Here is a 26,631-nt window from a genome sequence, read left to right on the forward strand (position 1 = left end):
GCCATCTCATTACCTGGGACGATTCGGAAATTAATTTGACCGTTGCACCGCCATATACACTCCTATAAAAAGAGCATAACCAAAACCCTGATCGCGTAGTTCGAAACACGTGATTTGCCTCCATCTTGAAGTTTCCCTCTCTCCGCACAACAATCCACCCTCTCCTCTCCTAGATTTAGCACCAGTGAGTCTCCGGCGAGTATCACCGAGCAGGTCTCACCTTTGCCAATTTTGGTTTTTTTTCTTTTTATTTGGTTTTTTCGAAATTAAAAATTCACCCAAAAACGGATGACAGTGGATGAGTCCATCTTCAAGTTTCTTCCCTCCGCACAATAATCCACCCTCTCCTCTCCCAGATTTCGCACCGGTGAGTCTCCGGCGAGTATCACGGGGCAAGTCTTATTCTCCAACCTTCCCTCCACGCAATTTTCGTTTTTTTTCTTCCTTTTTTTTGTTTTGGTTATTTCGAAAACAGAAGATAGAAGGTCAATCAAAAACGGAAGACATTGGATGGGTTTAAGGTTTTTTGGAAATTGGGCTTTCCTGCGTATCCAAAGTTCAAACGATTTGAAATCGATCCAAGAGAGACGGGCCCCCGAAGCTCAACCATCACGTCCAGGTAGCGATGTTTAGGGCATGGATGCCATGATTTTGGGCCGAGGCCTGGTTTTACCCGGCCTTGTGACTTTCATGATGGTATTTATCTGTATTCGCAGGGGCTTTTGTGTCATACTGTCATTCTAAAAAACTAGAGGGTTAATTAAACCTTTAAGCGGGAAAACGCACTATCTGCTCGCGGCAACACCCTCGTCAAATCTCAGGGTTTGTCGAAACTACTCTCTCTGTCTCAAATCTTGGCACATCTTCGTCAAATTCATAGAACGGGACCGGTTAATCTTCGATTATCGGCTGTAATATGAACGGTGACAGCCGGAGACGAGATCGTAGAGACCTGACGCGGAGCTCCAAGAAGCAGAAGCAAATCTTCAGCGCCGAGGAGGAGCTCGAGTCCAAGCTAGGGATCGATCTCTTCTCTGAGGGCGACAAGCGCCTGGGATGGTTGCTCACCTATGCATCAGTATGTATATTTATTTCCATTCACTTTTTGGCGCTGATTAAATGGAGAATAAATACGGAATTAGAAAAAGTGGAGGATCAGTCAATTTCAGGGACTATTTTTTGATATCTATTTTTTTTTCTTTGGCTTTGTGTTTCGCAGTCCTCTTGGGAGGACCAAGAGACCAACAAAGTGTATAGTTGCATCGATCTCTATTTTGTTACTCAGGTGAGTTGCTTTTCATTGTTATAGAAAGTGTTATTTTGCCAAAGGTTGATGATAAGAATCGTATTTTGTTCTTTGTTATCAAATCAGTATGCAAATTGTATTGTTTCATTTCAGGATGGTTCTTCATTTAAGTCAAAGTGCAGGTTCCGTCCTTACTTCTATGCTGCCACAAAGGTATAATTATTATTTCCTCATTCTACAGCGGATACCTCCTTTATGTGCAACTTTAATATGATAGCTTCCATTATGAGAGTCCTAGTGTTAGACTGAACATAATAATGCTACAGGAAAAAATGGAAATGGATGTGGATGCATACTTGAGGCGACGTTTTGAAAGTCAAATTGCTGACATAGAGATTGTAGACAAAGAGGACCTAGAACTGGTTTGCCAAAGAATCTTCTACATGAGTTATTTATTTATTTTTTGTTAATCCTTTCAAATCATTGCAATATTATATAGTTGATTTCACATTTTTCCCCGTTTTATGTGTAATTTTCTACTCCTAAACCACTGCTTGCTGCAACACTTTTTTTTGGTGCCAAATAGTTCAAGTTATTTGGAGTTGATTGTTAGAAAGAAATAAGGGTAGAAGAGAGTAGGAAGTGAAGCGGAATATCTAAGATGACATGATTTGAAGTAGTAAAAAAGTATATGGATTCAATAGGAGTTGATGAAAGTATCATCCTGGATACTAGATAGAAATGAATAGCGGAACCGAATACACATTGTGGGTTCCCGTTGATTCTCTCATAGACTTATGTAGCCGACCCAAACTTTTGGGATAAAGGCTCGGATGATGATGATAGGAAGAAAGAAGGATCCATTTAGTTTCACCAGTTATTTGAGGAGCTGTATTGGCGCCCTGTCTAAATGTAGTTTCAGATGCATATGCACAATTTATTAAGTATTACAAAATAGTCCCTGTAGGTATACATCATCTTCTAGGTGGCTGGAGCGTGCAACTTCTTGAAGCTGAACGTAGGTTGTGATACCATTGATGAATAGGAGTTTGAAAAATAGAGTATTGGACTATATGATTAGTTTCATTGGTTGTTGGTATCCTATTGGAATAGATCAACACATTTTAGATCACTTGGTGACATTCATTGTGTAATTTGTTCACTTGAAATCATGTCATCTGCGTCCTTAGTCAGATTGGAATTGATCATCTGCGGTTTGTTAAGGATTGGGTAGAAACTTCTGGGTGCTTAAGTTGAAGTTGTGGTTCATCGAAGAAGGCTAATATAGGCTCCGCTCAACCATTCAAAAATTTATTATCTTTAAGGTTAATATATCACATCATTTGAGTTGATTATCGCTTGTAATGTTTTGACCACATCATCAAAAGAGTACTTATACATGGAAATCAGTTTCTCATGCTATGGTTCTAGCACACCTTCCTCTTGTCGCTAGAAAGTTTGATGAGCTTGAGACATTTGAGAAGACACTTGTGATGTATTCCAAAAAAAAAGCATCACTAAAGTAGAGAAGAGTACATTTATCTTTCTTCTTGTTGTCTATTGGACAATATTTATAACTTTGAATTAGTTTACTACACATAAACATGAATCTCTACGTCATTTGTTGGACATAAGTGCTATTAACGTTTTTTGTGATTTTTCTGGGTTCATTTTAGAAGTATTCCACTTGGAGAAGGAATAAAGGAAAAAATGGAACTCATGCACAGTGTTTAGAGCTCTGTAATCTGCTTCATCACTTGTGCTGTATACTTTTAACTTTTAAGGAGCTTCTGTTTTGATCATCTGATTATGTATATGTTTGCCTTAAAAAAGTTTTTTTAACCTGTTATTTTTTATTCATATTGGCATAGACTTGTTAGTTATTAGCGAATTTCAATATTGTTTTTATGTTTGATGGCACAAATATGTGTCTTCTCTGTAATATAAAAATGCATTCTAATCATTTGTAAATTTGTGGACAGAAAAATCATTTATCTGGTTTACACAAGTTGTATTTAAAAATATCTTTTGATACGGTTCAACAATTGATGGAAGTGAAAAGAGATCTCTTGCATGTAGTAGAGAGAAATCGGGCAAAGTCTGATGCTGCAGAAGCGTACGAATCCATCTTAACTGGGAAAAGGTATGTCTTTGTTGTCCTGATTTTGGTTTGAGTTGCATGAAGCATTGCTTTTACTATTTTTCTTTATTCTTTTGGCTTTAAGCCTTAATAAGAACTGTTCTCCACAATATATATATATATATATATATCTTAACTGGGAAAAGGTATGTCTTTGTTGTCCTGATTTTGGTTTGCGTTGCATGAAGCATTGCTTTTACTATTTTTCTTTATTCTTTTGGCTTTAAGCCTTAATAAGAACTGTTCTCCACAATATATATATATATATATATATATGTATGTATGTATGTATGTATGTATATATGTATGCATATGCCATTATTGCTGCTACCTATGTTCATGTACCCTACTTCCCTACTTGGTTCTTAATACTTTCTTTGTGCTTGACTCACAGAGAACAAAGACCTCAAGATTTTCTAGATTGTGTAGTTGACCTCCGCGAGTATGATGTTCCTTACCATGTTCGCTTTGCCATCGACAATGGTGATTTCTCATATCATCCCATTGTTTCTTGAAAATATTTTAGTATCATATTGAAATAAATTATATAAAATATTGCCTCTGTTATATTTGTGTTGACATTCAGAATTTTATGCATCCTAGATGTGCGATGTGGACAGTGGTATGATGTTAGCGTCTCTAGTAATGGTGTTGTACTTGAGAAGAGGACTGATCTTCTGCAACGTGCTGAAGTTCATGTTTGCGCATTTGATATTGAAACTACAAAGCTTCCTCTGAAATTTCCAGATGCTGAATATGATTTGGTAATGATGATATCATACATGGTTGATGGACAAGGATACCTGATCACTAACAGAGAGGTACGTATGATATATAAAATGTTTTTGAGATATATTCTCCTTTTCATAGGTAGGATTTTGTTATATCGTGATTCGTGTCTATAGCATGTACCCTAAATCCAGATTGGTCCATGTGCGGTTTGTAAATGTGCTTTACAAGCATTTGTATGGTATTGGTGGAAAGGCATCGAGGTCCTTAACAGCAATAGTACATGGAATGGAAAATGGTCATTGTAGATGAAGTACAAGTATTGCAACTATTTAAGAGATTAAACTTGAGAGTGAGAATTTTTTCACTATTGTTCCTTTAGTACTCTTGTGAGGAAGACAGCATGGTGTTTGCTTCTTGGAAAAAGTTCCCAATAAATCAGGGGTAGTAGTTGTTGTGGTGTATCCATTGATCGACTTAGCTTGTCATGTATTAATTACTAATGGTTCTCTTATTTTCAGTGTGTTGGAGAAGACATCGAAAATTTGGAGTATACTCCAAAACCAGAATTTGAAGGTTACTTTAAAGTAACAAATGCCAAGAATGAGGTAGTCAAAGTTTCGTCCCTGCTTGAAGTGTTCTTATCATGGCATATTCTCCATTTTTTTTTCCTATATGAGTTATTGGATTCTGCAGGTTGAGCTTCTTAGGCATTGGTTTGCCCACATGCGAGAGGTGAAGCCTGGTATTTATGTTACATATAATGGTGATTTTTTTGACTGGCCATTCCTGGAGAGGCGAGCAGCTCATCATGGATATATTCTGAGTAATGTACGTAACTGATTTCATATTTTTCCATTACTTTGTTGCTTTCTAAGAAAATAATTCATATTATTCTTGTTGATATTAAATTTTTTCTTTAAATTGAGATACGAACGTTGTTAGGGATACTCCTATTCTCCCCTTGCCTTAATTAATGATGAATGTTTATGTATTGGGTTAATCCTTTTAACTTTTTTTAATTTTCATAGACATGGTTTTATCTTGTTACCTTCACGTTTATATATTCGTAATGTCATTTTCATTTCCTATTCAAGATTTTTTTTTTCAAGAACGCAATACATTTTAGGCTTATAAATTTTTTAATGCCCATTCTTCATTTGCTGAGTTTTCAGGAGTTAGGATTTCAATGTGACAAGAATCAGGGAGAGTGCCGTGCTAAGTTTGCTTGCCACTTGGATTGTTTTGCTTGGGTTAAACGTGATAGTTATCTCCCTCAGGGGAGCCAGGGTTTAAAGGTGCAGGACTCAAACCCAGTTTCATTGTTCCTCTGGAAAATTTAACTGTTCAAATAAATTTACTGATATCATCTTAAAGACTGTATAACTCTTAAACTTCTTAAGTTCAGAATGATTTCCTTTCCATCTCTTAAAATATTTTTTTTCTTGTATTATATAAATCTTTACATCATTTAGATTGCTGGTTGGTAATAAATAATAGTGCAATATGTTGTGATTCATATTTTACTCCATGGGCAACTTTATGTTTAAATTGTTATCGACATGTTAAGGACTATGCATTATTTTTTCTTCAATAAATTGTCTGAGGGGATTGACTTGTTCAATTCTTGTGGTCATTTACCAGGCTGTTACGAAGGCCAAGTTGGGATATGATCCACTTGAGGTGAATCCAGAAGATATGGTTCGCTTTGCAAAGGAAAAGCCTCAGGTATGAGAGAAAAATGTTGTCTATAGTTTTTGGTAGTTGGAGGCAGTGCATAAAGAACATGCCGATGTTGTTGAAAAGCAGAAAACCTGAAATTAATAGGTATAAAGAGCGAAACTTAAATAAATAGTAGCAAGGCCAGTGCAGAATGGCTGGATAAATAAACCATGCTAGTTTCCCATAAGTTTATGTGTTTTGTGATATCTTTCACATAGAATTTGGTGATGAATTAAGCCTTGTATGCATGTACTACTGAAAAGCAAAAAATGTAACATCCCGAGGCAGCTTCTATTGTTCAAGTATTTAAAAGATGCATTTCATGTGACTAAATTGTTGTTTAACTTTTCCCCTTCATCAAATAGTAGATCTGAGAAAGTACTTAATTGGTTCCTTACTTCCTTCCGTAACCTCTTCCCGCCCGGGGGAGCAGGTGAACTGGTTCTTACATAAGGATTGATCAGCCGTTCAGGGACTTATGTTTACTTAATTACTTCTGTTTCTTCTGGGACAGCATGTGTTTGTTATGTATAGAAGCTTGATTAATACTCCCTGCATGTATCATTTACTTTGAGAGAACATTTCTGATTCACTTCATTTTTTGTTATTTTATTATTATGACAGATGATGGCATCCTACTCTGTTTCAGATGCTGTTTCAACTTATTACTTGTATATGACATATGTCCATCCATTCATTTTCTCTCTTGCAACTATAATTCCCATGTCGCCAGATGAGGTTTTACGCAAAGGTAGTGGGACCCTCTGTGAAATGCTTCTTATGGTACAGGTGGGCTAGCCTCTATACTTACTTAGGACTTTCGGTACTTATTTGTGCTGCAATTTTCTCGTGTAGAATAAATTGTTGTTTTGTTTTTCATCTGTCGTAGGCTTACAAGGCAAATGTTATCTGCCCCAACAAACATCAATCTGACCCTGAGAAATTCTATAAGAATCACCTTCTTGATAGTGAGACGTATATAGGTGGACATGTGGAATGCCTTGAAAGTGGTGTTTTCAGATCTGATATTCGGACCAGTTTTAAGCTTGATCCATCTGCATATCAGGTAAATCGTCTTTATTAGTAATGTCGAGAAGCTCTCTCTCTCTCTCTCTCTCCCCTTCAAATATAACTACGATTTTTGGTTGACAATGTTATGCTGTGTTCTGTTACTTTATGCGGTAAAAAACATAATGCTTTATTTCCTTTTTCCTATTCACTAGCATCTTCGTTTGTGGTGGTATATTTGATTGACATGGAATCATTCTACTATCCAGCAACTTATCAACAACCTTGATCGTGATTTGCAATATGCTATAAGAGTGGAGGGTAAGATGGAGTTGGACTCAGTCTCCAATTACGATGAAGTGAGGAATGCTATCCTTGAAAAGGTGCTGACCTTTGCAAACCTAAAATTTATGCTTTTATATTAATGCCTGTTCATTTTGGTGGGACTTAGATGCCTACATTTTGCTTCACCTTCCCTGCTTCTGTGTTTTACATGTTTAGACATATTTGAGTATGTTTGAACCCTTCATTTACTTGATGTTATGTTGCTGATTTTGTTATCAAAATTTACATAAGATCTTAGTGAGCTATGCAGGAATATATTTCAATTCTAATTCTTTTGTTTCTTGTGCAGCTAGTGAGGTTGCAAGATGAACCTACACGTGAAGAATGCCCCCTCATTTATCACCTGGATGTGGCAGCGATGTATCCAAACATCATTTTAACGAACAGACTTCAGGTATTATTGTCAATGACATGCTATTAGCTTTGAAATTTACATTTTCAAACGATTCTGTCATCATCCATTGTTAACGATTCTGTCATCATCCATTGCTGTATGACAAAACATGAGGGCATTATATTTTACACTCTCTTTCATGTCAGCATTTCCTCTTAATTGTGAGCCTAGTAAATAGATGGACATTTTGGGAAGTAGAACTGATAGAGAACCTTCAATTTGATACCACGAGTGACAGATAGCTCCAAAAGCTTAGATTGCTGAGGCAGCCGTAGCATTATACGTGAGAATATACTTAGTGCTTGTTAGAAAAGGCACGAACTTCTTGCTGTAATTTAACTTTGGCTAAGCCTTGGTGCTGGAAGGATTGAATTGATTCTTTGTTAATTGCTGCTATGATCATTGTAGATGTTGGGATGGCATGCCCTATGACTGAACTTTGATATTTATGGCTCAATTGCTGGAACTCTGGAACTAATACACCTACTTGAACTGTTGCAGGTTTCTTCCAACCCCACTTCCCGGCATTAATCGTGTTAAGAAAACTCTCACATGTTTTGCTAAACTTTAAAATCTTGCGTCTGAAGTTTTTGCTATGTCACAAATTTTAAGGAATGGGATTTTTAGAATCAAATGGACATCCATAGTTGCTTGGATAAGTGTGGTGCCTATGGGCTTCATATGATATTCAATGTCTCGAAAGAATGAGAAGACTATAGAACAAAAGAAAGACCACAAAAGACAAGACAACAAAATCTGCAAACCTTGACTGTTGAAAGACAGATTAATTTGATTTTGCTCCATGATGGGGTAACTGTTCAATTTGTATTCGGATTTTATTTCGTCTATTCACTTTGCCACGTGGTATTTTGATATGAATTTATTGCAAAAGTTCAATTTTTGTTCACAATGATCCTGGCAGGTATTTATAAAAATTTCACTGATCTAATTCTAAATTGCATGCACCAAAATTGTGGAATATCAGTATTTATTGTCTATGTTGTCAATTATCTTGTGATTGTTGTCATTTTTCCTTACTATTATCTTAGAAGAGGTATATTCCAATTTATATAACTGAGGTTTCGTCTTCAATCCCAGCCCCCATCAATTGTTACAGATGATGTCTGCACTGCATGCGATTTCAATCGACCTGGAAAAACTTGTCTTCGGAAACTTGAATGGGTTTGGCGTGGAGATATATTCATGGCAAAGAAGAGGTCTGCCCACATCCCAAAAACAAAAAAATCAAATAAAATAAACTCATCTCCTACCTCTTTCTTTAGGATTAATGCTAAAAATTGATTATTGTTAATTGTGCGTGGACGTAACTCTCAATAATTTCAGTGACTATTATCATTTGAAGAAGCAAATTGAGTCTGAGTTTGTTGAAGGCGGCAATGGTCAGTTATCAAAATCTTTTCTTGATCTGCCAAAGACAGAGCAACAGTTGAAGCTCAAAGAGCGTCTGAAAAAGTACTGTCAAAAGGTATTTCTGTTGCTATTTGTACTTAAAAATATACTTTCTGAAGTCATGTTCATCTGTGTTTTAAATCTGTTTGGATTATTTATAGTGAGTAGTTAGGCTTTTAAAGAAGGTCCAGCTGTGCCTCTCTAGTTGCCTCACAAGGAGGAGGATATTATTGGATGTACATTGTGACCAAGTGATAGAAGATGATGTCACAGAAAGCACTATGGCTTTCAACTGCATGTATATTAAATTGTTGTGTGGGTAATGTTAGAGCAGAGAGACATTTTGTGTAGATACGAAATAGATAAAATATTATTGATCCTGTTAAATTGTTAAAGCAACGTTAATGTAAAACTCTCTGTCAAATGGGTGACTCAGGTTTTATGATTTGAAAATTCGTGCTTAAATATCTCAATATATATGTGCCTGTAATTTTGATTATAATTTTTCTGTGGCTTTGACAGGCATATAAACGTGTACTTGACAAACCGGTCACTGAACTTCGTGAAGGGGGGATATGCATGAGAGAAAATCCATTTTATGTGGACACTGTTCGTAGGTGAGCAGTCATTAAATTTCTTTAAGAGGTTCACTTTGCCTATATTTGAGCTTCCTTGTCATAACAAACACTGGTTGGCTTGAATGCATATTTAAATGTTGATTTTTTCTTCCAAAAATCTCTGAACATAATTCCTAGGACATAGTATTAATTAAATCTGTATACGGGTCTGAATTTTCAAGGAACTTAATGTTTCCCTTTAGTTTTTCTTTCATATTTAATCATATTTTATTTCTATTTTCTTCAAGCTTTCGAGATAGAAGGTATGAATACAAAGGACTCAATAAAACTTGGAAGGGGAAGTTGGCAGAAGCAAAGGCTAGTGGAAACTCTATTAAGATTCAGGAAGCGCAAGTATGATTATTGCTCCTCAATTTGCTGGATGTTTGACGTAGATGTTAGTTGTACACTTTATGGAATGAGTTTTCTATGATTGTTGTTGTTTCCTATTGATACTTGCAGGACATGGTGGTGCTTTATGATTCTTTACAACTGGCTCACAAGTGTATACTTAATTCCTTTTATGGATATGTCATGCGCAAGTAAGTTGGTGACCTAAATTTGGTCCTCCTCATATTGGTATATTGGTTTGTTTGTTTGCTTCACACTCTATATTGTGGTAATTAAAGGTTTCTTTTGTCATTTATTTTCTAGGGGTGCAAGATGGTATTCAATGGAAATGGCTGGTGTAGTTACATATACTGGAGCAAAAATCATTCAAAATGCTCGCTTGCTTGTTGAGAAAATAGGGAAGCCACTTGAATTAGATACAGATGGTATTTGGTGTGCGCTTCCTGGATCTTTTCCTGAGAACTTTACTTTCAAATCAAAGTAAGCTTCTCCCCATATGTTATATTTGATAAATTGCATCACAGTTATGGCAGATTAATGGAATTTTCATTATTTGCGAGGGTATGTGTTTCGGTAATGCCAAGGGATAGTAGGCTTTTTTGGAAGAAAATGAAATGTGCCCTTCTTTGCCTATTTTATCTGAAAAAATAATCATCCTTTCCAATGAAAATCTCAGAGATGGGAAAAAGAAGCTGACAATATCATATCCATGTGTCATGCTTAATGTTGACGTTGCAAGAAACAATACAAACCATCAATACCAGGTCAGATTGGCACTTCACGATATTTTCTGGCTACTTACCTGTAGATGTAATTTAGTTAGGAGCAATTTTGATACTTTAAAGACTTTTCCACTCTCTGCAATTTAGCACTTATAATATATCTCTGGCGACAAACTTTGACAGACGCTGATAGATCCTGTCACTAAAACATATACAACTCATAGCGAATGCTCAATTGAATTCGAAGTGGATGGACCTTACAAGGTGAATTGGAGTTGCTATTGGACTTTTAATTTTAACTTTATAGCACTTAGTACTTAAATGAACAATTTGGCTGTCTTTGATGTAGGCAATGATTATTCCTGCTTCCAAGGAAGAAGGAATTCTTATAAAGAAAAGATATGCTGTTTTTAATGATGATGGAACCCTTGCGGAGCTTAAGGGTTTTGAGATCAAGCGTAGAGGCGAGCTAAAGCTCATCAAAGTTTTCCAGGTATCCTATTGCTCTCTATTATACCATGTATACCATCAACATGCATATACATTCCCACTCTAGAATGTCAGCCACATGCTTCGATATTGGCTCTATCAACATAGGCCTGTTCACTGCAGACCATTGTTTAGGCGTGGTTCAGTTTCCACTGGCAATGCACTCTCTCTCTCTCTCTCTCTCTCTTTTCCATTCAAAAGAATTGGTTGTGTGCACCACACTTCCTAGGAGACTTTTCTTTCTTTGAGGTAGAAAATAGAAATATGGAATGATAACCCAGCCTTTGCAGTTGGTTCTTGCTGACCTAAAATCAATGTATGAATAACCTATTTCATCGGTTTACTTAATCCTTCTTCAGAAATAAAAAAGAAAAAACATTCTGAAATTTTTAGAATTTTAAAGTGGGCCAAAAACATAATATGAATGAATTAGGTAGTCTGAATATGTACCTAGCAGGAAAAATTAGTATGATTGATGGATTCAGGCTCGTCCTAGGCTGCTTTGGGTTGTGAAGAACAGACATCCTCATCGGGTTGGTGAGGTTAGATCATATGTTGGATGAGTAACCAAATAGCTCAAGTGTAATTCACAGCTCTCCATTCTGATGATACATGTAGTAGTTCAGGAGCTAGGCTTTAATCTTATGAAATCTCGCTTGGCACTCCATAAATGCTCACAACTATTTTCTTCTGCTGATATTTCAATGTACCTGTTGGTTAATTTGGAAGGAGCGGAATTCTAGAATTTTTCATGATAAGGAATCCTCGATGGGGGTTTCTTGGATGGATGGCTTTCCGCGCTTAAGCTATGGTTGAGTGGAGCATGTTCAAAATTTTCCGATTGTATTAAATTCCTGTTCAGTTTGTTTGGGGTTGCACCACCTTGGTGCTGTTAATAAAAAAATTTCAAATTTTTTTTTTCTATCACTATGCAATATGTTATCATGTCCATTAATTTAGACCCTTCTGTTAAGATTCCCTGATTCAACCCCAAGGCTATAAGTGGTCGAATCAATACACCATCATAGTGAATCGATGAACTATGATCATCATCTAATGTAAGACATATAATGTGTTTAGTTTTTGATTTAATCTATGATATGATTTCTCAAGCAAGGCATTTTTAATTGATTAGTTTATGTATAAATACCTATTAAAATTCATTTTGACTATCAATTTAGCCTCTCTGCATTGTCGGGGTAAAATTACATTCATTTGCCAGCCCTGCACTCTGTCACCCCATGGGATCCTTGTGCCCTGTGTTGTTTTCTTCTGTAATTTTATTGTGCACATGAGAGACTTGCCTATGCCAGTAAACATGGTATTGACTTGGTGTGCTTTATAAATTGGTTTGAAATGGAAATGGAATCCAACAAATTCTATAAATTTTCAGAAATTCATTGAAAATATGTTGCAGGAAGAATTGTTTCTTTTCCTCATGTTCCTGTTACCAAATAATGGCAATTCTTTCTATGGAATCTAAATATTTTTGAAATGCTTCCATTTTACAGATACATGATGACACATCTGGTCAAGCAAATTCCTTGCTTGCAATAATGAATTTATTTTTTCATGCACTGACCTGATTGTTCCTGAATATTTATCATGCTGGATGTGTATAATTATTGATATCACTAACACATGATATTTTTAGTTGTGTATATTTTTATAGTCTAACAACAAAAGCATGAAGACTCTGATTCATGCTTATCATATTCTTAGAATTTTTCATTTACTTGGCAAGTGATAGGAAATATGCTTTCTGTCGCATACATTTTTGGACACTTGAACCTATCTTTATAACCCTTTGATTTTTGTATTGCTGCCAATGACCCATTTGACGAATTTGCTTATGCGACTGTTTCCATTTCAATCTTCCCTTGTTTGTGTATGACTTTTTATTTTGGTTAGTTTCCATTACATGTACTGCTATTTCTTTATTTTTTTCATGGTATAATTTATGAGTTAAAGTTGTGCAGTGATATAATATGCTTAAAAGTCAGGCATTATCTACTGTTCCTATATTTTTATATCCAATCTTAAAACTCTCATCCAAAAAATTATTTCCTCTTTTTTTCAGGCCGAGCTTTTTGACAAGTTCCTCCATGGCTTAACCTTAGAGGAATGCTATGCAGCTGTTGCTGCTGTTGCAAACCGCTGGCTTGATCTTCTTGATGTATGTGAAAATTTAATTAATTCATTTTCAGCCTGCTCTGAAATTTATGAAAGAATTCCTCTTTCCATTTCATCATTGTGAACTGAAGATATGTAATATCTTCAAGACTAACAATTGGCGTAGTCCGGTATAATTGTTCTCTCATTTTCTTTCTCAGAATCAGGGTAAGAATATTGCAGACAGTGAGTTGCTTGATTACATATCAGAATCGAGCACGATGAGCAAGTCCTTGGCAGATTATGGTGAACAAAAGTCATGTGCAGTGACCACTGCCAGGCGTCTAGCTGATTTTCTAGGTGATACAATGGTTAAAGACAAAGGATTGCATTGCCAGTATATAGTTGCATGTGAACCAAGGGTATGTTCTTTGAAAAAGTTGAATGAGTGTGTATCCATGGTTATCCCACAATCTACTCCGAAATTTTTTTTATGCTTTCTGGTAGTTTTAGTTGGAGATTGCTGGAAATAAAATGTCTTGTGAGATATAGTTTTCAGTACAATGGAAATGCGATCACACATGGAAAGGAAGGACGCCTAGCATTTGGTGCTAGGAAATAAGAGTGAAACTTTACAATGACATCGTAAATAGACTAACCGTTTCTGCTTCTATTGTTATCAGAAAAATCGTAAGAACACATCAAATCCTTCTTCACTAAACTGGTCATAATACTGGATAAGATGTTACACTGACAATCTTGCCTGAGTTTAATAGTTTTCAGCTATAATTGTTTTGGAATTTCACTGGCCTTAGTTGGTCTTACCTCTAATCTCATAACATTTTGCTATATTTATCTGCTCATCCACAATATCTCATATCATTTTTCTACTCAAGGTTAATCAGTCAAAGCTTCATCCTCATACATCCTACAATTTAGTTTACAAAGTTTATCCACAATACCCTCATTGCTTGTTGTCTTGTTGAACGAAGGGGATCTAGAATTTTTTTCCTGCTTTTGGTATGTTCTCCGAGAATTTATGGGGATTTATGTTTAGTTGAATATTTTGAACTTGACCACGTGGCGCTGTGAATTCCTCAGGTTTATGTCATGGATGTGGCACTGTGATCTTTCTTGCTAATTTAAGTCTTTCTTTGCTCTCAAACTTGTATTTCACCACTCTGCAAACTTCTGGATATGATACTATTCTACGTTATTCGTTCACTTGTTGCTACTTGTGATTTTGTTCCCATAAATACATACAATTTTATGCTGTTTATTTGCTAATTGGCTCTTTCAACTTGATAACAAGAGTGTTATACTTGTTGGTTGCTTGAATTGAAATAGGATTGATTGTTCATGGTGCTATAAGATGTGATTCTCATCAATTATTGAGATTATGTCACATGGTCTCGTATCTAGGAAAGAACAAATGGTTATTGTACTTGTGATGGCCCCCTTTCTGAAATACATATATGCACCATAATGCAGTTCACATCCTATTATATGAAATGCATTTCATTTGATTGGCTATTTAATCTAAGAATCATTGCATTTTAATACGATCAGGGGACCCCTGTTAGTGAGCGTGCTCTTCCTGTTGCAATATTTGAAACTGATGCTGGTAAGTTCCTCTGTTACTTGGATTGCTTTTTCTTCCTTTCTATTGACGAAAGAAAGCAAACAAGCATCTCAATTTTGCACTTCGCAGAAATAGCGAAGTTTTATGTAAGAAAATGGTGCAAGACTTCCTTAGATATTGGAATTCGATCCATCATTGACTGGTCATATTACAAGCAACGTCTTAGTTCAGCAATTCAAAAAATTATCACCATTCCAGCTGCAATGCAAAAGGTTTGTTGTTTTTTCATTACTACCTGCAAAGGTTTGTACTTCTTAAACATTTGAAATTCGATTGAATTTTTTCAGGTGACAAATCCTGTCCCCAGGGTGGTTCATCCAGATTGGCTGCATAAAAAGGTTCGTGAGAAGGAGGACAAATTTCGTCAACGGAAATTGGTTGATATCTTCAGCTCATCACATAGGAATGATTTGTTGGAAAAGGCTAATAATTCAATAATTAATCCTGTAACGAATGGAGAGCATGTTGAGGATATGGAAGACTTCGGAAGCAAAACCAGAAGTCCTGTCAATGGACCTAGACCTGTTGTTAATAGTTACGAATTCAATAACAAAGAACGACCAGTTCAGACTATTGGACAAGTAGAATCCTTGCAACAACAAACTGATGGTAAAAATGATTTATTTACCGACAATATTGATAAAAATAAAGATTATCAAGGATGGCTTGAACTGAAGAAGAGAAAATGGAAGGATACATTGGCAAGAAGGAAGAGACAACGGTATGCTATTCTTCCTTAATTTACTGGTCTATTTTGGAGACAAAGACATTGTTTGTGTAAACTGAGACACTTCATAAAGTATAGTATTACAGGTCCTAAGTTTTCTTTTATAGCTCCTCCATTTTGAGACATCTTCCCATAGTTACATGGGAAATATTTTGAGCTATCCAAACACAAAGGCCTCATTCAAATAGCTATAGTGGCGGACTGCACTACAAGCTACCATTTTACTTCTGAGCGTGGAACTGTGATTTCTATAGCATGGTTCCATGTGTTATCCATCTACCATGTCTGCTTCCTAGTGCCACCAAAGGGAATGATAGCTTGAAAATTAATTGGACTATTTGTTCCAACTTTAGAGGGCCAGATGAATGTTCAGTTCTCTAGATGAGGATCTCTCTTTTTGTTGCCCTTAATCTTACTAAATCCTTCATCATGTTTGTCACTAATTTGTTTAGTTAAAAAAGAGATCTTAATTTTCATGGCTGATTTTTAAGTAGACGGATTGATATTTGTGTCTTCCTGTCATGGTTGTTTTTCCTTTCTCATGTAAGCGAGGAATTTGATTGTTATATATGGGCGATTTTTTTTTAATAATTGGCGTTCACTTTGGCAGGTTGGGTAGTTCAAGGACTCCACACCGGGCCGATGGTGCTTCTGAGGTGATGGAAGGCATGATAAGTAAAAGGGGAGATCAAGCCAAAACTGGTGTTGGTTCATATTTTAGGAGGCATGAAGTTGCCCTAACACGCTGCCACTGGCAGGTAATGCTGTTTTGATTCGTCTAAATTTTTCTCTTTTTCAATCACTCACTGTCAAACAACCTTGTTTGTTCCAGATAATACAGCTTGTTCCAGGTTCACAGACTGGCCAATTTTTTGCTTGGGTGGTGGTTGAAGGAATTATGCTTAAAGTTCCTATAAATGTTTCAAGAGTATTTTACCTTAATTCAAAAGCGCCTATAACCGAAAAATTCCCCGGGAAGCGTGTTAGCAAGACTCTTCCCCATGCGAGGCATAGCTATAACCTAATTGAGGTGTATTTGTTTGACTTGTTTAAGTTATCTTTTTAAAATACCAGTCTACATGTTAAAAGATTTTTAATTTCTTAATTCTTCCTTTTTGTATGACCTTTAATAGATTAATATTGATGAAGATAAATTTAAGAAAGAAAGCAAAAAGCTAGAAGCTCTCCTTGCCGATCCAGAGGTTGAGGTAAGCATGTTCAACCTACATATAACAATCATTATGATGTGAAATGCGCCAACCCAACAAGTTAACTTACTGAGTTGAATGACAAAATAACTAATCTTAACAATTTCTAAACAATTGTGTGTGCAGTTCTTGTTTGCTTGCCTTCTGTAGAATTTGAATATAGGTTTATGTACACTGTTTGTCACCTTTGCCTTGTGTTGCTAATTGGCCGCGTCTATCATGTTAATGACAGAAAAGCATGCATGCGTACACAACCACTCCCCCCCTTCTGCGCGTTGAATGGAAATTTCTATAAGCTATTAAGTTAATTCACCAGATCTTTTAAAATATAAGTTATTTGTTGAGTGTAAGCTCTTTTATTTCTGGTCTGATCTTTTTGCTGTTAAAGTTCCGTTTGTCTGATATATTGCAATCACTGTAAAAGCTTCATATTGCTGATAAAGTGGTGAATCTTTCTCCATCGTTCTTATCATTTCAACAGATATATAGCTCACACTTTTTTGAGCGTGTGATAGAATTTTTTATTGCAAGGAAAATGAACTTTACTACAAAATTCCCACATTTGGTCTCAAATAATGAACATTCAAACTTCACTTGGGATATGCATTAGTTATTTGTATGCGTACTGCTTTCAGTTTAATTTTGCAGGATACCAAATGCTATGACTTGATGAATAGTGGTTTACTTAGATTGCTGTTTCCTTCTTAATCAGGGGATTTATGAGACAAAAGTACCACTTGAATTTAATGCTATCCTGCAAATTGGTTGTGTCTGTAAAGTCAATAAAACAGCTAAGAGACGCAACGCCCAGGATAGCTGGAACCTGACTGAACTGCACATGAAGACTACAACTGAATGTTCATATCTGGAGCAATCAATCTCCTTCTTTTACTTGTACCATAGGTAAATTTTTGTACCTTCTGCCACTAAGAATGTGTTTAGTTCTCATTTTTTCTGAAAAAAGTGGTAAAAGAGATTGCTCCTATTAAAAACAACTTCCCCCTCTCCTCTCTCTCTCTGAAGATATGAATCTTAACTTAATTATGGATCCATTCTATAAGACACTTGTGAGCAATCTATAAAAGAATTTTGGTTGACCAAAGTTAATAGCAGTTTGAGTGTTCTTTATTAAAATGAAGGAAAAGCCATTCTTGTATATATTTATTCCTGAATTCTTTGTGTCTGTTTGAATTTTAATATATTTTTCCTTTGGCATACTTTGTACATCAGTGATTTTGTGCTGTTTATATATTTTATGAAGATGATCTAAGGCTTCTTTGACCTACATGTTTTTCTGTCTACACATGTATTATTGGTTTAAATTCCTGATCTCTTGTCCACATGTTTTTCCTCTTATATTTGGTTCCATACACTCTGTTTAATAAAACTTTTATTGGCAATGGGGATTTTGATGCAAGTTCTTCAAAATTTATATATAATTAAATTTGTTTATATTCTTGTTGAACATCACTGCAGAAACTTACCTCTCACCTTTAATTTTTTTTTGTTTGTGCACTATGAGAAGTTCCCACACAGTAATTTTTAAGATAACCATTTTACTTGTTTTGGTAGCAAAAAGTGGACACTCTGTGCTGTGGTTGGTGCTATTGCAAACATGCTCAAACACTTTCTGACTTGCATGTTATCTATACATGGTAAAACAAATAACACTTCAAATACTATTGATTGTTGTTGTCATTTTTATTTCAGCATCTCTGAAGGAAGAGCTATATATGTTGGGTATTTTCCTGCATCCAACACAATGTATGTTGTTGTGGTAAATCCTTACCAAAATAAGGATTTGTCGCAATCCTTTCTTGAAAAACAATATCGTGAAGCTTGCCAGGCAATGTCTATTGAACCACCTCCGAGGAATGGCATCAGTTTCAAGGTAATTTGAATTGTTACACACATACACACACACATATACATATATATAAGCTGTCAACCATTTTTTCCTACTTAAAATGGATTTTGTTTGTTGTTTTCTCGTTTATGCTAATTTCAGGTGGACTACGTCGGATATGTCAAGGATGCCGAAAACATTATACAGAGAGCAGTAAATGAACACAGGTTTTAATTTATGCTTTCTTACTGAAATATGATTTAGTTCCACCCAAAGCTACTAATTTTCATCTTCAAAATATGGTGAGGGCTGGTTCTGTAGCTAAATCATTGGCCCTGTATAATAGGAACAGATTTTAGTCGTAAGCATTTCTCTGTTGCTGCCAGAACTCATGATGGTTTGTTACCTTTTTGGTGTCTTCATCCTCCTCCTTCATTTTGATCTTAAGCTGAGTTCTCTATTGACTTCTGGCCACGTGAGTGTAGTTTCTAGAAAATGCTTGTGCTTCGATGTTTGATGTCTTTATGTGCCCTTCACTCACTTTTTAAGCACAGTTAAAGCTTACCAACCTAAGCTTTTACCGGTTTACAAGTCATATAAGTTTGTTTTTCATTTATTTTGTGGTTATGTTGCTTCTTTTTTTTTATTATTTCCCTTTGCCACTGATATCTCTATAACAGACATGAGCATCGTGGAGCAGCAATTGCTGTCATTGAATGCCCAAATGTCAATGTGATGAAGTCAAATGTACGTGCTCTTGATGATTTCCCATGCCTGAAGATTCCCTCTAATGCTCGTGATAATCACTATCAGGTAATAGTTTGGTGACTGCTTTATTTGCTTGTGTTGTCTTATGATTATTAACCTTTCCATGCATCTGATTCTGATCAAATGTACTATATTTCTTACCTTGCACATCCTACGCAGGTACTTGGTTGGCAACAAGTTGCTGCAAAAATTGCTATGCAACGTTGTGCCGCATCATCTCAGTGGTTGAATGAAAGAATTTCTCTCTCAAGATATGCACATGTAATGTTTTCAAAAGATTTAGTATTACTCACAGGAACAAGTTCTGCCCGTTGGACTTTTGGATAATATTAGTAGATGTCTTTCTCATTTGTTTGGACAGGTACCTTTGGGAAATTTTGAACTCGACTGGCTCATATTTACTGCAGATGTTTTCTTCTCAAGAGCATTACGTGATCAGCAACAGGTTTCTCATGGACAACATCTTAAATTTTGAACTTCTCTAATTGAAGATAGTCATAAAAAAATTGTTTTGATTTTTGAGGTTTTGAGATGCAGCTTTTGTTGCCCTTTTGATTTGTTTACTTGATAGTCGAAGTTTTAACCTATCAGCTGTGTGAGATGCAACTGAGGCCTTGGGCATTCTCTGGACTTAGTTATTTATGCATCTGAAAGTTTGACTTCTCTTTTGCATCCTAAAATTAATTAATAATTAGCTTTACATTTTCCAGGTGCTTTGGATATCTGATAATGGTGTTCCAGATCTAGGAGTCACCAATGAAGAAGATACATGTTTTGCTGACGAGGTCTGTTTGAATAGACTCTCTGATATACTAATACAGTGGCTTTGTATTGTTTGGTTTTCTTAGTCGTTCATAATGGATGGTGACATAACACGTTATTCTTTGTTTTTACATCTAAGCGAAGATATTAAATCTTGTCCATTCCAATGTGTGGTTCTCAATTATTTAATTCTGGTGCTGCAAGCTTGAAGTTGTCATCTTGCTGTAGTCTATTTTATTTAACTCACTGCTTTCTACTTTGAACTAGGTCCACCAACCTGTTCTTACGTACCCTGGAGCATATAGAAGAGTCACTGTGGAGCTGAAGGTCTGAAAACTTAATTCTCTGCATTTCTTTTTCTTTCCTTTCTTCAAGGTATCATGTCTCAAATATTATAATTCAGGTGAATGTAAGAAGTGGATGTACTTTTTTGTCCAGATTCATCACCTAGCTGTAAATGCTCTTTTGAAAAGCAACCAAGTGAATGAAATGGAAAGAGGTGCTTTGTTAGGATTTGACCAGGAAGTGAATACCGGTGCATTTAACTTAGATGAACAATGTGGCTTTGATGAAGCTACCTGCTCCGCTCCTGCATTTCGTGTACTGAAACAACTAATCCAGAGATGCCTTGCAGATGCAGTTACGTTAGGAAATGTGTTTGCTGACGCAATCTTACAACATCTGTATCGATGGCTTTGCAGGTGTTATGTTCTCACATGTTACTTTGGCCCCATTTTCTTGACTCGTACAATATCTAACTGTACATCTTATGTATCGCAGCCCTCATTCGAAACTTCATGATCAAGCTCTTCACCGTTTACTTCACAAGGTGAATGCTGCTCGAACATATGATATCCTTTTTAATCAAAAGATTAATATTTCCACAATGCAGTACAGCCAAATGGTTAATCAATTTGAAGAAGTTAGGTGAATGCTGCTCGAACATATGATATCCTTTTTAATCAAAAGATTAATATTTCCACAATGCAGTACAGCCAAATGGTTAATCAATTTGAAGAAGTTATTTTATATGCTCTTCCCCTGTAGCTTAATCTAAATGTGTGTTATCATTTCTCTAAATATGCAATTGGTTTCAAGGCAATTATCTTAATGAACAAAGGCCTCAATATTTTTTATATAAAAAAAGTTTCGAGATTAAAGGACGAAATATCTAAGTTTCGAGATTAAAGGACGAAATATCTAAGCAACCTCCTTAAAGTTGTTGTTCTTGGTAAAGTGAGGTATTGCTTTTCAGTGTTATTTCATGTTGTAATATTTGGCTTATTGATTTCATGATTTCTTTTGTTTTTACATTCATAGGTTATGCAAAAGGTGTTTGCTTTGTTGCTGGCCGAGCTTCGAAAATTGGGTGCAAAAGTTATATTTGCAAATTTCTCCAAGGTTATTATAGACACAGGAAAATCTGATATAGCTGCTGCCAAAGCTTACTGTGATAGCTTAGTCAAGGCTCTGCAAACTAGGTTGGTCTCTCTCTTAGACAAAGAATTGCCTCAAGTTGATATTTTCACTTTTGATTTCTAATTCTTTGCTTTCTTGATCTTTAGAGAACTGTTTGAGTGGATTGAACTTGAGCCATTGAACTTCTGGCATTCGTTGCTTTTTATGGATCAGGTTTGGGTCATTAACTTCTTTCCCTCTTGTGGTTAGTATAATTATCAAATTTTAAAATTAGTACATTTTCTCTCTCCTACCCTGCCCCACATATGCATCTTCCTATTTTCTTACACATGGCTTTAATCTCTCACTTCCTCTCTCCCCTTCCTATTATTAACATCTATCTATAAAAACCTACAAAACTTCATACATTATCTCGGTCAGTGCTCAACTGCTTTGTTCTATGTGAAACTGCCAAGTTTCATCATGCTAAACTTTATTCAAAATGTTTATCTTTAACTGATTAATTTTGATTAGGACAAGCTGAAATTAGCATAAAATTAATTTTAAATTGCATTGTCCCTGACAAGAAATTGGTGAGAGAAATTCATTAAGATGCACGAGAAAGATAGTGTTTCCATTAGCCGCACATAACTCTATCTGACCATCTGCGAATTTGTTTTGGGACAATGATGAAAAACTTCTAATTTTATAGCTCGGAAAGACCCAGCACCGCATGCTGTAAATTGGTGGTTCTCATTGCATATTATAATGTTTGGCTGCCTTTATTTTCATTGGAGATAGGCTGATATGAAGATTCTACTTCATCAACTTTTGAAGTACTTTATTAAGTACATAAATCACCTGGTCCTCCACTTGGTCAGAACTCCATCCATTTAGATTCTAAAGAATCCAGCTAACAAGATTATGGTGCTTGGACATATCTTCAACATCAAATGTTGAAGATTGACATGCAGATTTGCCATTACTTCACATATAGAACTACTCAGCTGTGAAGATTGACCATTAGTTTACAGCGAATATGTGGCCCATTGGTGAAGGGGCGCAACTTAGAGGTTACATATTCAATTTCTGGAAACACCTCTCCACATATTATGAGGGGTAAGGTTTGTGTACATCCTACTTGTCTCTGACCCGCCCACTGAATGAACCTTGTGCACGAGAGTTGTTTACCCCGCCCACTGAATGAACCTTGTGCACGAGAGTTGTTTACCTTTTATTACGTAGTTGTTACCTTAATATTATTTGCAATCAGATCTAGAATGTGCCTGTTCCTTTTTTGTTTGGCTCCTTTTTGTGCCAAATGACGTCAATCACCACTGAAGTTCATTGACTTTATTCACATGCTTAACAAACTGAACATATATTCTCTTGATTTAGACAACATGCATGATTTTATGTTGTGAAATGTAAAATTTATTTTTTCCTCAAAAAATGAATATGAAAAGCAACTATTGAAAGGATTAGAATGTAAAGCTGACGTATTAATGAATTATAGACTATTTTTCAGACATCTTAATCATTGGCTTTTCTGGTTCAAGTAATAATTTCCAATTAATTTGTGGTTATCTTGCTTTCTACCTGACAGTATAACTATGGTGGCATACCGGTGAGAGCTGATGAAATGTCGCATGATGAATCACAAGTGGATATTGTATCGAGCTGGAATATTGCAGACTACTTGCCCAAGAAAATTCAGGCAAGTTGCCCTTTTACATTTCCTTTGTAGTCTGTATCAATAGACATGCTTAAGGAGTGTCATACAATTGCTGGGCATAATTCCATGTAGTGGATTCAGTCGCTTTTTGTTGCAATTTCCATTAATACCTCTCCCTTCCGTGTTCTTTCTGTTAGTGTCCAAATTTATTTCTTCATGCTTTCTGATTGATTCGATTATCTTCTTTACTCCTTACAGGATCATTTTGTTTATATCGTGTCTCAATTTCTTTATATCCCTTGGATTTATGGACAAAAGCAAGCTGAGACCAGATCATCTTTGCAAGGTGGCTACTCAAGCACTCCTTCGATCACAGTTGCAGCTTCAGAGAATTTCGAAAATCACATGGTGGAATATCTTAAACAGCAGGTTTAAATGACACTACCAATTGAGGTGGACTTATCCGTTTTTACATGGGGATTTATAATTTTTACTTTTTGATCCAATTGTATTTGGCTTTGCATATGCTCTACAGATCAGCTCTTACTTCACAGACAAACTTTTAGATATTGTCCGTGATACTGTCCATCATATGAAGGGGATGAACAGATTTGAGACTGACCAACCAACTAAAACTGGAATGTTGCAACCTAGCTTGCACAAAGGAGATGCTGCATTGGAGTTCATAAAGCACGTATGTGCTGTTCTTGCTCTTGACCATAATGTGCAGCACGATGTTCTGGTAATGCTTAAAAACTTCGGAGTAACTTGTTGATTACCAGTTCTCTTATTCTCTGTTCAGTATTGACATTCCTTTCAATATTAGACTTTTTCATTATTTTTGCTGGGAAAAAGCCATTGTTTTCTGGAAGAAAGATTGTATGCTCAGGTTCCCACTTTATTCTTTTACTTTTTTGGCTTTTCTACATGGTAGTTGTTGCTTTCTCATCCTACCCATAATTTTCCAAGAATAATATTTTAATTATTTGACTCTTTAAATCCATTAATATTTAGTAGTTTTTCACATTGTAGTAGCAGAAAGAATTTAAGCCAACCTTGAAATACATCCAACATCAGAGTTTGGTTTTAATAGTTGTGTTTGTGCAACACCTTGAGTTGCTAAAATGCCCTGGTAATGACCTCCCGATTATGTCAAACTGTTGCGAGACCTATTCTGAATAACTTATGTGGTTTGTTGGATTTTCTTATTATTCTGCTACACATCATTATTGATTTGAGAACAGCTTGTACAACCTATGTTTTCTGGTTCTCTATTTGAAATTGACTGGGAGGTCATTCTCTAGATTTTGAGATGTGAACGAGTACAATCATATGACTTGGCTTGAGTGGCTTGGTTTCGTTGATATTTGGGATAATGGCTGATATGTATGTATGTATCAGCAAGATCATGCATACCAATCTGGCTTTGGAATTTCTGCCCATAATTTGGACTAAATGCAATTTGCTTTCTCCATTCTAGTTTTAGATTTCTGGTTCATCTCCTAAGTAGAACACTTCCAACTGAACCTTTGTGTCAGAAGTGTTTTTGTGAGGCAACACTTCTGTGACATTTGGAACAGGTTCATTACTCATTTATACATGTGTTTTCTAGTCAATGAAGTTACTGATCATGTATATCCTTATTCTTAGGTGATGAGAAAGAATCTATTGAAATATGTGCGTGTGAGGGAGTTTGCTCCTGAAGCAGAGTTTCATGATCCCTGCCCTTCTTTCATCTTGCCAAATGTAATCTGCAGGTAAGTAGAATATACCCAAAATGTTCATACATTTTACTAACCAGGTAGATGACACAACTCTAATGAGATTTTCGGTGAGTGTAAATCTTTTCCACTAATCAACAGGCGTAGTTTTGCAGAGATACTGCTCTCTTGATGTTTAAGAATGTATTTAGGTGGTACCATACTTGTGAACCAGGATGAAGTTCAAGTCCCCTCTCACACTAATAATAAAAAAAAAAAATGAACTCAAAAAACAGGTGACATATATAGGAATTAGCTCTTGACCTTCAAAAATACTGGAGGTTGATTCAAGCAATGAAATTTGCTTGAAGAGTGTCACATATCAAAATATTATACTTGTCACAATGAATCTAGGTGTTGTAACATGCAAATGGTTTCTCAATGTGATTAAAGCATTCATCTCCGGTAATTTGAGGTGGCCTGTTTAACTCTAAATAATCACTTCTTCTTCGTCAGCTTACACAATTATCGAGTTCTTTTTTATCATTTTTAAATTCTTGAAGCGAAGCAACACTTTTAACCTATTTTGGGCATAAATCTGTCAGGCTTTTCCTCCAGCTGCACTACACTGGTGATGATTACCTTTCATAGTTTTTGAATTACATTGTTGTTAATTCTTGGTTATTTTTGGACAGCTACTGCAATGACTGCAGAGACCTGGACTTATGCCGTGACTCAGCTTTACTAGCTCACGAGTGGCGTTGCGCTGTGCCACAATGTGGACAACCTTATGATCGTGAGGTCATGGAAAATGCTCTTCTTCAAATTGTACGCCAGAGGGAACGCCTTTACCATTTGCAGGATCTGGTGTGCCTTAGGTGCAACCAGGTTAAAGCTGCTCATTTGACTGAACAATGTGCATGTGCTGGCTCGTTTAGGTGCAAGGAAGATGTATCAGAATTTCAGAGGAAAATGCAGATTTTCTTAAATGTAGCCATTCATCAGAAGTTTGAACTTCTGCGAGAGTGCACCTCATGGATATTAGAAGTTCAATAGTCTTTTTTTTTTATTTGTTCTTCATGTCTGTTGATACCAGAAGATCCTATTTATGCTGACTCCCATTGCAATCCTGTTCGCTGAGGTGAAGCCGAGCTCTGATCATGCGTTCAAACAAGTGAGAACTGAGAAGTCATAGCCAATATTTCTCAACAGCTGTCTAGAATGGCAGGGAGAGAAGTGCTAGTAAGGTGAGTTGCCATAGCCACGCAGAATTTCCCTACTACTAGGCCCTAGCACGAGTTAACTAATGAAATGCCCAAAAGCCTTTTGTCATTTATGCAGATGTTTGGCTTCGAGATTTTCAGCAAAACGACTGACCTACATGGGACGTATTGTCACAGGTCCAAATAATGAGGTTCTGATTGGGTAATTTTCTCTCTCAAGGGAAGTGTATAGTCCACAGTAAGCCAGTTTTCACAAAATGTATGTTGCGGTTTTGTAAATTGTAAAATGTACATGCAACTTAGCGCAACTTAATGAGTATCAAATCGAGTTGCCAGGTAGGTTTTCTTCCTCTTTTTCTCCTTATTCCTTGCTTCTTTTCTTTTCTTTTCTTTCTCC

The 26,631-nt window shown here is 36.0% G+C and overlaps 1 protein-coding gene across 5 annotated transcripts; it reads left to right on the top strand.

Moving 5' to 3' along the window:
• Window positions 1-89: 89 nt before the first annotated feature.
• On the top strand, window positions 90-26,565 carry LOC119991273 (DNA polymerase epsilon catalytic subunit A-like). Of its 5 annotated transcripts, none has more exons than XR_005466198.1 (50): window positions 90-1,078; window positions 1,220-1,285; window positions 1,400-1,459; window positions 1,573-1,668; window positions 3,229-3,389; window positions 3,781-3,869; window positions 3,990-4,207; window positions 4,637-4,723; window positions 4,812-4,946; window positions 5,291-5,413; window positions 5,760-5,843; window positions 6,462-6,626; window positions 6,727-6,903; window positions 7,115-7,228; window positions 7,480-7,584; window positions 8,683-8,801; window positions 8,929-9,070; window positions 9,517-9,611; window positions 9,860-9,965; window positions 10,074-10,153; window positions 10,266-10,442; window positions 10,639-10,726; window positions 10,868-10,948; window positions 11,034-11,177; window positions 13,254-13,349; window positions 13,507-13,707; window positions 14,855-14,909; window positions 14,997-15,139; window positions 15,215-15,648; window positions 16,265-16,412; window positions 16,487-16,684; window positions 16,788-16,862; window positions 17,575-17,765; window positions 18,573-18,753; window positions 18,871-18,935; window positions 19,389-19,521; window positions 19,636-19,737; window positions 19,838-19,921; window positions 20,187-20,261; window positions 20,506-20,565; window positions 20,677-20,939; window positions 21,019-21,142; window positions 21,559-21,719; window positions 21,804-21,870; window positions 23,243-23,353; window positions 23,570-23,740; window positions 23,847-24,053; window positions 24,962-25,068; window positions 25,707-26,258; window positions 26,334-26,565. XR_005466198.1 is itself a non-coding variant. In XM_038837591.1 (50 exons), exons 2-50 carry the CDS (start codon window positions 917-919, stop codon window positions 26,065-26,067), a joined length of 6,687 nt encoding a protein of 2,228 aa, XP_038693519.1. In that variant the 5' UTR covers window positions 90-619; window positions 717-916; the 3' UTR covers window positions 26,068-26,565. The 5 variants fall into 5 exon arrangements, 3 of the variants coding, with proteins under 3 accessions (XP_038693519.1, XP_038693518.1, XP_038693520.1); XR_005466197.1 differs by having other exon boundaries at window positions 26,353-26,565; XM_038837591.1 differs by having other exon boundaries at window positions 90-619; window positions 717-1,078; window positions 25,707-26,565.
• The last annotated feature ends 66 nt before the right edge of the window (window positions 26,566-26,631 follow it).

Source organism: Tripterygium wilfordii, chromosome 22, assembly GCF_013401445.1.
Source record: "Tripterygium wilfordii isolate XIE 37 chromosome 22, ASM1340144v1, whole genome shotgun sequence".
NCBI classification, from domain to species: domain Eukaryota; kingdom Viridiplantae; phylum Streptophyta; class Magnoliopsida; order Celastrales; family Celastraceae; genus Tripterygium; species Tripterygium wilfordii.